The 14,484-nt window shown below is 35.3% G+C and overlaps 1 protein-coding gene across 1 annotated transcript in view; it reads right to left on the bottom strand.

Annotated features, from left to right (window-relative positions):
- EGFL6 (EGF like domain multiple 6) overlaps nt 1-14,484 on the bottom strand; it is a 39,167-nt gene that overhangs the window by 10,204 nt on the left and 14,479 nt on the right. Inside the window, exons 4-8 of the mRNA XM_072414458.1 lie at nt 8,544-8,663; nt 6,987-7,106; nt 5,592-5,726; nt 4,021-4,143; nt 674-1,003 (exon numbers count right to left, since the gene is read on the bottom strand). Of these exons, the coding sequence (XP_072270559.1) occupies nt 674-1,003; nt 4,021-4,143; nt 5,592-5,726; nt 6,987-7,106; nt 8,544-8,663 (828 nt within the window). The remainder of the gene's footprint in view (nt 1-673; nt 1,004-4,020; nt 4,144-5,591; nt 5,727-6,986; nt 7,107-8,543; nt 8,664-14,484) is intronic.

Raw genomic sequence — 14,484 nt, 5'->3', positions numbered from 1 at the left:
GTGTATAGTAATAAAGCAAAGATGAGTGGAAGTTCAGCTTCCTAGTAAATGGAAATACTAGTTAATCAACTAGAGCACTGAAGTTTAAGAGAATCTATTTCAGTTTCTTATTAGCTTAATTAGCATTGGAGAACATTCATGCTCCAAATGGACTCGCATTTTCAGTGGTGTACAGGAAAATAAGGATAGCTTTTTTCATATGTTTATATGACTGAGTAGTATTTATTTAGTTTTATTTATGTTTTATAAAATTGATGTTTTTACATTATTTACTAAAGCCCAGTTGGTCACAAGTTCACTCCAGTGAGATAAGGTAGTAGTGTATAACCGCTCCCCATGTACCACATCCTCAGTCATTGGTGGTATGGAAAGACGCTTGTCCAACAATGGAGACCTATTTTCCTAAGTCATCAAGTGCTGAAAAGCATATGGTCTTATATCAGCATGGCATAGGGTACAAACTTTCACATGCCTTAGGACATGGGGTTGGTAGACTGTGCTACATGGTTACGCTTCCAGTATCAATAGCAGGGCTGCATGTCCTTTCTTATTTTAAAAAAAAACAAAATATTGGCTACTGGCAATTTTTAAATCATGCTGATATGAAAGTGGGAACATTTTTTTTTTAATATTAACTCATCTCATCCATTGAATACAGTAAAGCTTAACTCACCAAACACATCACCTCTGAGTGTTTTCTTCTGTCCAATCATATTTTCATAGTCATCAACATCATCATCATCATCCTCGTTATCATCCAGGTCTTCTTCCTCATCTCCATCTTCCTCCTTCTCTTTGTAGGATTCTCCAATGTAGACTCCATCCACATAGTCAAATGGCTGCAGACGTGGTTTTGGAGACGGTGTTACAACCAATTCCGGTATTATATTCTTTATGTCTTCATTCCTCTTTAGACTATTCTTATGAGCCAACAGTTTCTTTATTGTGTCTTTTGCACGTCCCACTATTTTAGGTCCTTCTTTTACAGGTTTTTCTGGAACAGCTATAGTGAAACCAAAGAGATATTAGTTTACAGCGAAAGTCCTTTCATTATTCCAAACCTGCACTGCATGATTGGTTTTGTACAAATACAAACTTAAAAAGATAGAAACTTATTGTATATATTGGGTCTGATTTAAAAAGCTCTCCAAGACTAGAGAAAATAGAATGGGGGATCCAGAAAAACCTTGAATTGATCTGGTCCAGGATTAAAAATATTTGACAACTAATAGCAATGTTCAGTTCAGCTATCACCACCATGAAAGTTTTACTACTGGTTTGTTACCATGACTGATATATTCTGTACTATCAGTGCACAATCGGTAACAGCAAAATCATTATTGAGTTTTAACTTAAAGAAAAGCTGAAAAGCTGAAAAATATTGAGACTAATCAGTTAAAAATTTTATAGCATATACCAGTTACAAACACCTCTAATTTATTATTTTTATAAATATAATATTTTTTTTACTGATGGTATTAAGCAAACCTGTAGAAAAGCTAGTGCAATGGAAAGTGCAAAACATGTTGTATTTGGGACATCAGAAACAGAAAATCTCAGGTACACCAATACAGAAGTGAATACTGTATCATTGCCTCTTAAATCCTTTTGGTGATATTTCTAATCTAGCTAAATATTGTTGCATTCACGTATCTGAATCAGTGCTTGGAATAAATACAGAGAAACAGCGTTAATACGAACTGGGAGACTGTTTAGCCATTCAAGCTAAAGGAGGTTGCAATAATATCTTACATCTTCACGAACATTATTTATATACTGTAGTTATGTTATTACAAACTTTCTAGATTTCACTGAATGTTTATCATGGTGTCATATAAAAACAAATACAACAATGAATCAGACCCTTTGATCATTTTTATTTTCTTAAGGAAAACATAGGTTACACATTCTTGACGTGGCTCCTGTATGTTGATATGTAAGCTAAATCAAACATACCACACATTAACTTTTCTGGAGCCCAAAAATGTGCTGCCACTGCCAAATCACAGACCGGGATCTGTAATCTAAACATATGCTATTTATTTAGATGGCAGGATAAGTGATATCATGTTGTAGTATTTGTACTGTTAGTTTTATATTATTACTGTACACACGATTAAACATGTATTCCCTAGTTATGAAAATAAATCAAAAATTTGTGCTAATAATACAATTTAAGTGCATAATAGTATATGAAAGCATCCAGAAAATAGGATAGGAAACATATATATATATATATATATATATATATTGGTTAAATAAAGCTTATACTGGTAAAATAAAGAGTGAAGCTGGTACTTTTAAAGTAAACTGATAAAAAAAATTGTGTATTCTCATTTTTTAGATAAACATGGTATATTCCACCAACAGAAGATGCCTATATTTTTTAAATGTCTTTCTTGTTTACATATAACTTAACTTTACATGTTATTGCTGATGTAGAACCATGCCACACATGTCTATATAAAGTCAAACATTCACATGTTTTCCATATTTATTTCCCTAAACAGTTCCAGAAATATTTTCAGGTCCCAAATTCCTTAAAGTTTAATATGTAGGTCAAATGGCAGACCCAAGTTATGGATTACAAACCCACACGGAATCAATCAAGAAATACAAACCACCCAATAATAATTCCTAATAATCACCATACCCCAAAGAACTGCAGTGAGGTTAAGGAAAAAGTGTTCCTGAGTAGCTCTGAGTGGCCAGCAGCCTAAACCGTCATGCTGTTCAATTTCAAAAAGTTTTTGTCCTGACATTTCCTATTCAATCTGACTGGTATATTTAGATTTATAGTGCCAACATGTTAGATTCAGATTATTATACATTTTGTCCAACTCTGTACAAAATGGCTTTTTATCCTCCCAAATGTTGTTTGCTTAGCCTTGGAGAAAATTGCCTGGAAGCACCAAAATAAATTGTAGTGTATGTAGCAGTCATACACCAGTCCAATAAACTCTTAGGAGTAACCACCCGATCAGGTTATGGAATGTGTTTGCTAATTTTTTTGGTGTGCCCTTGGATCTTTAAAGGAAGAACGGCAAGATCACCAGGTATTTGTTCTTGTTAAAGGAAAGAGATTAAACAGGGGCATAATCAACATAAATGACTGAGTTGTAGAGAAAAAGAATAGTCCACATACAGTTTAATTCAGGTGTCCTTAGATCTATTTATTTTTTCTCAATCTATAAATCAATTTAATATATAAGCTTATTTGACCCTGCGACTCTTGCATTATTATCTGTATAGTTAAATGTAAATATTATTTCTTTGTGTAACGCATTCTATAGTGATGACTTCATACTCCTATTCGCTTTACATCTTTTGTTTAACAGGGAGAAATCAAAGTATGTACAGATGTGGGTGACTGCAAAGAATGTCTGTCTGCAATCAAATGCAAAGTATGTATTGTATCTTTTAAAAGTGTAAACTTGTTGGTGTATATTATTTGTCATTACTACACAAACCATTTTCCCTAACCCAGTGTGAAAGCTATAAAGTTCTCCGTATTCTGCTATATTCAATACTTTAGATTTGTTTGCCTGGAAAAGACCTTTACGATCATTTCCAGCGACAAAGAGTGAGAGACGAGGGATCAAGCACTGTAGACACAGAGCCTGTTCTGTGCTATGGAGAGGGGAAAGGGGAGAACAAGCGGGAGACACCCCGACTTGCACATCAGTTGTTCCCCATCGGTCATTCATGGTTTTGTCCCGATGGATTAAAAAATTACGTTGAATGACTGCTGTACATGTGTCAGATTCTTGCCTGAAATAAGCATGTCTGTTCATAATGGGGAGGAATCTTTGGATGTGTGTACATCGCCTTAGTGGACTGGATGGAAAGGCTTCACAACACAAATGTAACAAATGTTACACTTTTAAACTGTTTCAATAATACAGCAGATAAATATAAGGTTAAATAATCCATAGGGGTTTATGACATAAATACATGAAATAAATGGTAAAATATACATTCAATTACTATATAGTACAGTTCTTTGCTCAAAGGACCTACCTGAGCATTGGTATCCACTACCCTTGTATCCTTGTTTGCATCTGCATTGATATGAGCCTGGGGTATTTAGGCAATCACTGTAAGGGCTGCACTTATGAGTCTTCATCAAGCACTCATTTATATCTGTGAAATAAGAAACACAATAAAGTGCTCATTGACATGCAATGATGAAAGATCAATCCACTAAACAAGCTAAATAGATAATCCTGGCACATTCCTGTCTTTAGGGAACAATTTAAACTGGCTAATCAGTTCCTTCCATAAGATAAATTGGCCTAAGGAGGCTGCAGAGTTCTAACACACATATCATGGTTCTCCAACCCAACTGTCATTGGTTTGATTGATAACCCTATCTCCTTGGTACCAAACAAATTGAGTGCCAAACTCTAGGATATACATATTGAAACTAAATCTAAGGCAATGTTTCTGAAAATGAGGAATAAGTGGCTAGGATTCTAGTGTATAAAATAGGAACAAACTGAATAAGAATAAAGTTTGTTTTAGGAAGTTTCGATTTTTTTGTCATTTTCAGAGAAAAAAAACTTAGTTCTTTAGTCATTTAAAAGAAAGTCATTTAATCTTATTAAACGTTTTTTTAAATTGTTCTTGTTCTTTTGTTTCTATTGGATTGCTTGTGTTAAAGACTGAAAACGTTATCTTGGCTGTTGCCGGGTATGTTCACTTGCAAAACAAATTACATTTATCCTTTTCTGCCTCCTTCCCTAACCCACCCTCTTCTTTATAGATGCATACTTATCTATATCTGATGTTTGTTTGCATTCAACACCACAAGTCTTCATCATCCTGAACCCCCTGCATTTTAGTGCCCCATAAACTTCCATAGGGCCTGATGTTAAAAATAATTAGAGGAAAACTCAAAGAGGTCTAGGGTTTTAATACACAGACACAGACAGTAAAGGTTTGTGGTGGCGGAGTTGCAGCCATCAGATGGAGGTATTTATGCATAAACGGATGGGGGAGGTGGGTTCAATTAGGTCAGAAAATGGGGGCAAAAAGCATAAGTGAATATTATTTTTATGTGTACTTATCTTTTAAAGTAACAATAACTGACGAAAAGGTTGCAAAGGCTGGTAAATTGAAAGCACACAATACATTTAACTGAAGTGGTTTGGGTTGTTTTATACCCATAGGAAGGCAGGAGAGACAAGGAAAAAGCTGGAGGTATTATATCTTCCAGTTGTCTTAACAATGTCATTGACCCTAATGGAAAGAATGAGCCTAGGGCTTACATCTGAACCTGTCCGCACTAACCTCATATTTTCTAGACCTCAGATGTCTAGACCAAACTTCTTTTTAGTGGAGAAGGATTAGAACACCTTAGGTTGTAATGGGGGTCTATGTTTCCCATTTTCTATTTTGCCAATCAGTGGCACTATAGGGGCACAATCACCAATAAAAAATGCATTAATCAAGGTGTAATTATAGCTGCCTATATCTCTATTAAAGATTTTTCCACTTACTTACTGCCCTGGTTACTAGCAATCTATCCGAACTTTTTGCCATCATCCAAAACTCAACTAGTGACTAAGGAGACATTTTAGTATTCTTACCTACACAATCATATTTCCCTTTCACATATTTTAATTCATAACCAATCTGACATTTGCAAAAATAGCTTCCAAAAGTATTCACACATCTTCTGTTGGAAGGGCAAGTTACTTTTCCAGTTGCACATTCATCAATATCTGCATGAAAAATGTAATCATATTATAATGTTGGTTTTGATACAATATTTACATTTTTACTATTTTATTTTTCTATATATATAAAGGTAAATAAGCACAAAATGATCACTAGAATCCCTGTTACTTAAACCTTTTTCTAATACTAAAAATAATGATAAAAGCAAGGCTCCGTGGTTAGCACTCTGGCCTTTTCAGCACTGCCTCCTAGGTTGGAATGTGTCAGGACACTATCTGCATGGAGTTTGCAGGTTTTCCCTGTGTTTGCATGGGTTTCCTCCCACATTCCAAAAAATAAATACAGTTAGGTTATTGGCTCCCCCCCCCACAGATTACCTTAGACTGTATCAAAGACATATGCCTATGGTAGGGACATTAGACTGTGAGCTCCTTTGAGGGACAGCTAGTGACATGAGTGCATGAACCGTTACATAGTATGTCAGTGACATGACTGCATGAAGCGCTACATAGTATGTCAGTGACATGACTGCAGACTTTGTGAGGTGCTACATATATGTAATTGTGAGGTGCTAATATGTCAGCACTATATAAATACCGGATAATAATAATAGTAATAAGCTCTAGCTGCTATAGATCACTGACATAAAAGTGTTTGTTAGGGATGGTCCTAAACAAGGCTGATACTCTGGTGGTGGTTAGGGATTTATGGGCTATTGTTCACATAACTAATTTTCACCATATATAAGCATTTTATTGCAAAAGCAGCCTGATTTAGTTCATATGCAGGTCAAAAGGAGGTCAACTACAGGTAAATTGCACCTGTTAATGGGTTGTAGAGATTAAAATCTTTCCAAGCAGCTCTTAAACACAAGAAGAAAACTACATTTGCTGTTGATGGCAAGACGTGTAAAATTACAATCACTTCATTGATCATTCATCAGAACTAAACAGATTTAATTGAATAAAAACTAGAAACATAACCAAATGATAAATTAACTGAACTCTTCAATTAATTTTAGCTCATTTGCCCATAGCTTTTTTGTTTGCATTTTCTTGTATGTAAATGATAACAAATGACTACATTTGCAGCTAGCAGAATAGCTACAGGTTTGTTTTAATAAATAAAAATAAAAATGCATTGTTCAAATGTAGAAAGAGCAAAGACAAATATCTGTGACTTAATTGATTGAGAATTTGAAAAATAAATTATGCAGGCCACCTTTTTTCATTTTCTATCGTCATCGGACATAATTGGTTTAATCCTGCAGTGAGCTGCAATCTGAAAATTATATTTTAACACACCTATACAATTTCTTCCATCTGGTCCCAGCTGCAGTCCACTGGATGGGCATGAACATCGCACCTCCCCCTTGACTTCTTCACAGCCATACTGGCAGTTTGCCATCGCACAAGTCCTGGAGCCTGAGAAGCAAGATTATGAGCACATGCTTTCAATTATAGCAGTTATTATTTTTTCATGTCATCAGCAACACAGAAAAAATTGGATACCTTCAGTGGGACCCAGAAAAAAAATGACCTTAATGCAATGGTTCTTCAAATATTATAATATGAAGGAGTTTCACTACAACTAAAGTATAAACTTTGCAACATTTGATACCCATAGTAGCTGTACTTTAGTAGCTGGAGCAAAATACATTTACAATATTTACAGACTTTTACATTAGGAAATGTTAAATTCAGTTTCTTCTTTTTTATTCAATTTGTTTAGCTTGGAATTGCATTGAGTGCTGGGTTTTATTTTCTCTTTTTTTCACTTGCTGCATACATCTTTATAAATGTGTGCAGATTTTCTCTAGTTGCTGTCAGCCAGGATCCAGATATAAAACTAAGTACTGGTTGACAACCAAAAATCCAGCAACCTCCGGACCTGAGGAGTGCTGGATTTTCAAGAATTCCAGATCTTTTTTTTTTAATACTTACCTCTCAACACAGGCAGCCTTTCACTCGCAGCACCAGCGGACATCTGGCACAGTTCTAGGCAGCAGGCAGCAATAACGTCTCAGTGGGTATTTAGTTTAGCAAGCAAATGTTTCTGCAGACCAGCGCCAGCAAAACATTAGTGGCCAAAAAGTGTACTGCATTCCCTGTATTGAACATGTGATCCAAAATTCATGCCGGGAAACTGAAGGATCTGGATTATCGATGGCCGGATTTTCGATTGTCAACCTGTACAGCAAAAACAACATTTCATATATTGTCAGTAGACGAAGGTTACAAATGGTAGAGGATGGGATCGCAGTTGAGTCTTCAACAGACCATTGTGGCTCAGCACAGGTCTGAAATGGCTATAAAGTTTAGATTTTTGTTGCCTGAGAAAGTCACTTGTGATCTCCTTAGGTAAACATCCATGATTAGTATAGTTGTCCTGCAATGTCCTTTAGACTACAGACAGCTAACAGCTGCTATATTTACTACTGCAGAGGATGCCACCCTACCGCTTGTCTTCTCCTCTTCCCTCTGCCAGGTTTAGATATGGGTACATTTACCATAACTGCACTGCAACTTTGTATTTAGATTTTAGCCTGGAGTTCAGCTTTAAACCTTATATATATATAAATATCACCTTAATGTATGTATGATTTATGTAGCACAGGAGACATACCGTATATAATGATGTGTATCCAAAAAATGCAGAAGGATCATATTATTCATACTGGGTCAAAATTAGAGACACCCGAGTCTTGGGGTTTCCAGTCTTGCCATGGATTTTCACCTAGTTTTATATTAGCTGTCTCGCGGATATGAAACTAGTGAATGTGTTCATGGACAAACTAAACCTTGCATTGGAAATAATGAGATAAAAAATACATGTATGTACTGTTTATATAACTTACTTACTTGAACAAGAGCCATCTGGCATCAACATGTAGCCATTAAGACAATAACACTTGTAGCTGCCATGAGTGTTCATACACCGATGTTCACAGGGACGAGGCTTAAGGCCACATTCATTCAGATCTGCAAAAGACATTTCATTCAGAAATATGTGGACACATACTTTTTAGCAGTTTTATTGCTGAGCCAAAGTTTTTGTGCTGGAAAGTAAAATAAGGTCAGCAACAGTTCAAGAGACTTGGAATCACTGTAGTTTCAACCTGCACTGCGCCATAAACATTAATGAAGCAGACTTACAAATAATTAGGAAGAAATCAGCATCTATTAGCATACAAATATGTAAAGTCATCTAAAAGACATAAACCCTTCATATCCTGGAAACACAGGGGGATTATTAACAGGTACATAACACATTCATAATTTTAATTATTTTTTTTAATCATCATGTAATGTTTTAACCTCCCCGAACGTCCTCTTCTCTGATGGAGACGGTTCATAATGTGCACTGAAGGCACTTACAAGTGTGATCACCATACAGTAATACTGTAATACCCTGTAATACCCTGTCTGAATGATGACATGACCCCTAGGGTAAACAAGAAGTGGGAAGGATGACTTTGGCTGCCATTTAACCCAGAAGGCTTTGACTTCTAGTGATGGAAAAGAATTCCAGCAGAAGGACAACTTCAGTCTGAAAAAGGTCATAAGTACTATTTATATATAGCAAATAATATATAACAATACTGTAATATACTTGATCAAAAAAAATAATCCAATAGACAAGGCACAAACATGTTTAATTTGGCAATGTGTTTCAATTGACTAATCTCAGGTCTTTAAAGTTGTTGTTGGGGAAGACTTGGGCTATACAAATAGCAGCACTGAGTTACATGATGGTGTTAGTCTCAACGTTAAGCAGGAAAAAGTCTCATTTAAAATGGAAGTAAACTCACATTTACAAAAAGTCACCAGGAGGTTGCGTTTTTTGGCAGAAGAGACATGCAAAGCTTCTGTGTGTTCTTTGGTAAGCCTGGCTCTATTCTTAGCACTGGTGGTGGTGGGGGGCATAGAAGAAATTCCCAGAGATGATCACAAACTTTCATCTTAGGTGAGTACATTTGTACAAAGTTTTGTGTTTCTAGTTTCAAGTTCTTTGAACTGAAAGCTTAACTCTATCTAAAATGTTTTATTTCTGTCTGTCACTAGAGAAATATCCCCATACTTTTGCACCTGTGATGTCCAAATAAGAATTAGGGTGTCACCAGACCAGAAGGCATGAGCATTAATACAAACATTGTCAGAAGTGATAACCCTTCCTTATTCTATTGAAAATATATTTTTATTTGTCTCCTTGTCCTCATTGGAGATATTTTACCTTTACCTATGGCTTCTACATTAGTTGTTTTATGCATTTTCTATCTGTAATAATAGCTCCAGACCTAGTTGTCTAAAACTGTCAAGGATGAATATTGGGTTCTGCCAACAGTGAAACTTCTAGTTAAACCTAATGTATGCTGTGTAGAATGTATGACCTGTTAAATATTGATACACCATACAGATGGGGAAAAAAACAGTTGTTAAAAGAATGCGTCTTGTTGGAATTTCAGTGATTTCTCCACCTACTGTACATGCACGTGGAATTTGCACAGTATTATTGGCAACCCTTACAACTTCTCTAGGTTATGAGCTGTCACCTAAGCAAGAACATTAAGAAAAGAATTTGATAAATGATCAAATACTGTCAGATCACCAGTAGTATAGAGAATACAGTATTACGAAAAATGTACATGGTAAAATAGATTGTTCAGACATGTAGGATCTTCCTAAGGCATTGCATTGATGGATCACCAGTCAGTGTAACATTCCTTAGCATTGCCAGGAAACAAGCTCCAAATGTTAAATGTTACTACAGAAACACTTTGGTTTGAACTTATCTTAAAGTATTTTAGTTCTAACACCTCCTCCATTAATATTAAAAAAAACAATTATCATAATGTCAAGGAATGAGCACTGAGGAACAATAATATAAATGATAGAACAGAAAGGAAAGCAGCGTGTTAAGGCCTTAAGGAGACCAGTTCCTGGATTTTATATCAGCGATGAACAGGTATGATGGAAGGTACCCACTGAGTTAATACAAATGTATTTGTTACCTGAATACTGAAATGTTCTTTTATAAAAATAGACTGTGTAGGTGTCATGATCTAAAAGTATAGTGTTGTTTTATATTTTAATTTTTTTTTATTTTTAAGATAAAGTTTGCAGTAACCTAAACACGATATTACGTGTATTATTTAGAGCTTCTCCAGAGCTAAGTATAAATAACTTTTACACATTGTTTTCACTTTTTAATATATTTAATATTTCTGTTTCTTGTCCTTTTTCCATATTATGTTGTATCCTTTGTCTGTAGCCTCGAGGAAGTTGGATATGTTGGACCTTTTAGATCTATACATACAAAAAAAAAAGATTTTTTTCATATAATGGAATATGCTCCTGCTACTTAATGCTTCTTCTCTTTTTCAACTTTAGAGGAGTTGAGTTTTCACCATGGACCCATTCGTGAAGCATCTGGTTTAAATGTGTGCCAGGAGGGCCTAAAAAGACTGTAACCAGGGAAAACTTGAGCCATAAGTAAATACCAGTCAGGTGTTCATGTACTGACACAATATACTTGTTATGTACTGTTCTATGTGTATCAGACTGAAGCACTCGTTTTTTTGCATAAAAATGTAAAAAATTGTTAAAAAAATAAAAAATATATATTTTATGCTGCATCTCCTAAATTCAGGTTCAACTTTTTATTACATACAACTATGCACACATGCACACAAAGTGCACACATATAGCTTTATGGATTATGATTTATGATATTTTTATTCTATAAATAAAGGCATTTTCCCCAACATAATAGTTTGTATTGGTAAAAAAATACATAAAGTGCAGACTGGTGTCATTTATACATAGCATCCATGAAAGTCATTTTTAACAAACAGTAGAAACATATGAAATTGTATCCTCGTTTTTAGAAATGTTTTTATGGCAGCTTAGAAAAGGTTATGAGAGGTTAACATTTGCACTTGTTCTAAGCCCACAGCTGTTATTGTTTAATAGGCACGCACATATGACAGCAAAGATATATGGTGTGTTTTTTAGGGAGACTATAAAGCCCTTGACACATTTTACTGGCTAAATATTGAATCATTTAAACTATCAGTTTACAGTGCATTTATTAATACTATGTACTTAAAAAGAAAAAGATCACTTATCAGCTTGTCACAAATTTATAATCCAGTGTTTGAGCAAGTGTACTTATATGTCATTTTAAAGTGCAACTCCAGCAATTTTTTTAGGTTCTAAAGACGTTAACTAAGGTCCATATTTACTTTCTGGTTGGGGGTGTTACCTATTTAGGGATACATGTACAGATTTTAAAGGGTAATCATTCTGGTTCACCACATTCTTTAACAATTCAGCGTGAATGCCCCTAAAATGTGTCCTAATTGGATTTTAAACATTTGTTCTGGAAGCATGCACACACCCTAAAAATTTCAGGCCCCAAACAGCAAGATTTTAGTTGACCTGTACAAAAACATTTATCTATATTAGCAATATACACAACTGTTCTCTTTCAAGAAAGAAGATAGCTGGACTATGCTGCCATATTGTTTTTATTACAAAAAATTAAATCTAAGAGTGATCATAAAGAAATTATAGAGGACACAGGAAGTTCCAGGACATAATTTTCTAACACTATAAATATATTGCTTTGGAAAAAATCCAGAATGACATGGAGGCCAGACATTTATTTCTTTTGGCAACATTGTCATCAAGAACAGATAATAATCATGATTAATCCGGAAATAAACTTTGATAGACTAAAGAGTTCAAGACATTTTAATATACAGTTTTTGGATAGCCACAGTATTCAGTTGTGGATGATAACCAGGCACTGTAAAAGATCGTTATTGTTCTACTCTTTTTTGAGAATAGTGACATTTAAAATATTTTCTCTTTAAAGCAAAAGTACTTACTGTATAATATATTATTACTTATACGGAGGACAGCTTCATTTATTTATTTCTGTTTAGTTTCTAAACATTGGTTCCACTGTACATGAACAATTACCAGAATCATTACCAGGTTTATATTATACATTTTTTGTACAGTTACAATTTTATAAAGAAGATTACTATTAATAAAATGTAATTGTAACTGACATGAACTACAGTAAGAAAATTAACAGAAAATTAGAAGTAATGCTAACAGCAAACAATATAAATGCATACTATACTGTTAATGAAACAAACCAATAAAAGCAACAAATCATCCCAGCATGTTCATAGTGAATGTATTAAACTTGTTGTGGTAACACATTCCTAACATGTTACAATGCGTTCAGACCTGGGACTTATGGCACATTGAGGCACAAAGTATGTGAAGACTTACTGGTAAACTTTCATAACTTTGTAGAGATTTCAAGGTGGATTAATTAAAAAAAACTGAACTGGTATTTGCTTAGAGTATTTTACTTTAATTATTCAGCTATGTGGAAAGCAAATATCATAAACACTATGCTTCATCTGCATCAAGCTGTGTACACACGTCAAATTTTTCTCGCCCGATAATCGGCATCGGCCAGATGTCGGGTGAGAATCTGGCGTGTGTACAGCCCAGGTCGTTCATCGTCCGTGGATCCGTCCTGGCGGATCCACGGACGATGAACAATGAGCAATCCTAATGCAAGGGAAGGGGGAGAGCTCGCAGCAGGGTGCCGCTCCGTCGCTCTCCCCCTACCCTCTCCATAGAGCAGAACGGTGCTGTATGTACAGCACTCGTTCATGCATCTTGCAGTTCTTATCGTTGGAAAGGATCGTGAAAGATCCTTTCCAACGACAAGGATTGCACGTGTGTATGCGGCTTTAATGTATGCATTCACATTATCGTATGTACACATGCCAAACAATTGAAAATCCAGTGTGTGTACAAGGGACCCCCGGCAGGAAGATCACTTGACGACCTGAAGAATTTTGTCATTTACTATGGGGGACGACACAGCAGGGTGCCTCCCTCCCCTCTACATAGAACCTGAACAGCACTTTGTATAGAGTGCTAATACATTCTACTATCCCTGGAAAAGGTCACAAAATATTGTTTCCAGAGACAGAAATCTTGTGTGTGAACATAGCTTTACTTCCTGATAAGTAACTGGGACAAGAAGTGAAAAAATTGCTTTTAACCATTCCTTACACTAGGTAAATAACATATCAACCTGGCAAATTGTTGTGCCCAATCAATGCCACCCCTCCGCTCTGACTATCAAGCGCTGGTAGATTTCTTCTCTTTAAGTTATTGGTGGGCAGAGTAGGGGGAGAAGAATTGAACAGGCAAAAAAGAGATTTCTAAGCAATGTTTGATCGATATATTAAACAAATATTTATGGAGAATACCCTAGTTTTTAATAGATTTGCAGTCCCACACAATAATGCAACACAGATTGTGCATTTAGCCAATGCAGCACCAACACATGCAGGGTTATGATTAACCACAAAGCACGGTAATGGAAGTTTTGGTGCATTGCCAGCCTTTTCCTAAACTGTGCACCTAACTTGCAATGCATGTTAAGGTGTGAGAAAAAAGTGTTAACACACAGAGATCATACAAATCTAACACCTTAATTCAACTCTGTTTTCTCTTTGAATAGAAACTTTTTCATTTTGTAATGTATAGTCCCACATTGGGGGTAGTTTAAATTGTAGCAGATATACCCATGATGTTTGATATCACTTTTAACCAACACTAGAAAAAATACATTTTAATCTGAAATTGGATTAGGACCTGTTGTGCCACTAAAACGTGAGACAATTCTGAAATATGTTTCATCTATTTTTTTACTAAGAAATGACCAAACATATCCTAAATTCCTAAAAAGGCCAAGACTGCT

This window comes from Pyxicephalus adspersus, chromosome 1 (assembly GCF_032062135.1).
Source record: "Pyxicephalus adspersus chromosome 1, UCB_Pads_2.0, whole genome shotgun sequence".
NCBI classification, from domain to species: Eukaryota; Metazoa; Chordata; class Amphibia; order Anura; family Pyxicephalidae; genus Pyxicephalus; species Pyxicephalus adspersus.
Note: the sequence above shows the minus strand (reverse complement) of the source record. Positions and strands in the feature narration are given on the sequence as shown.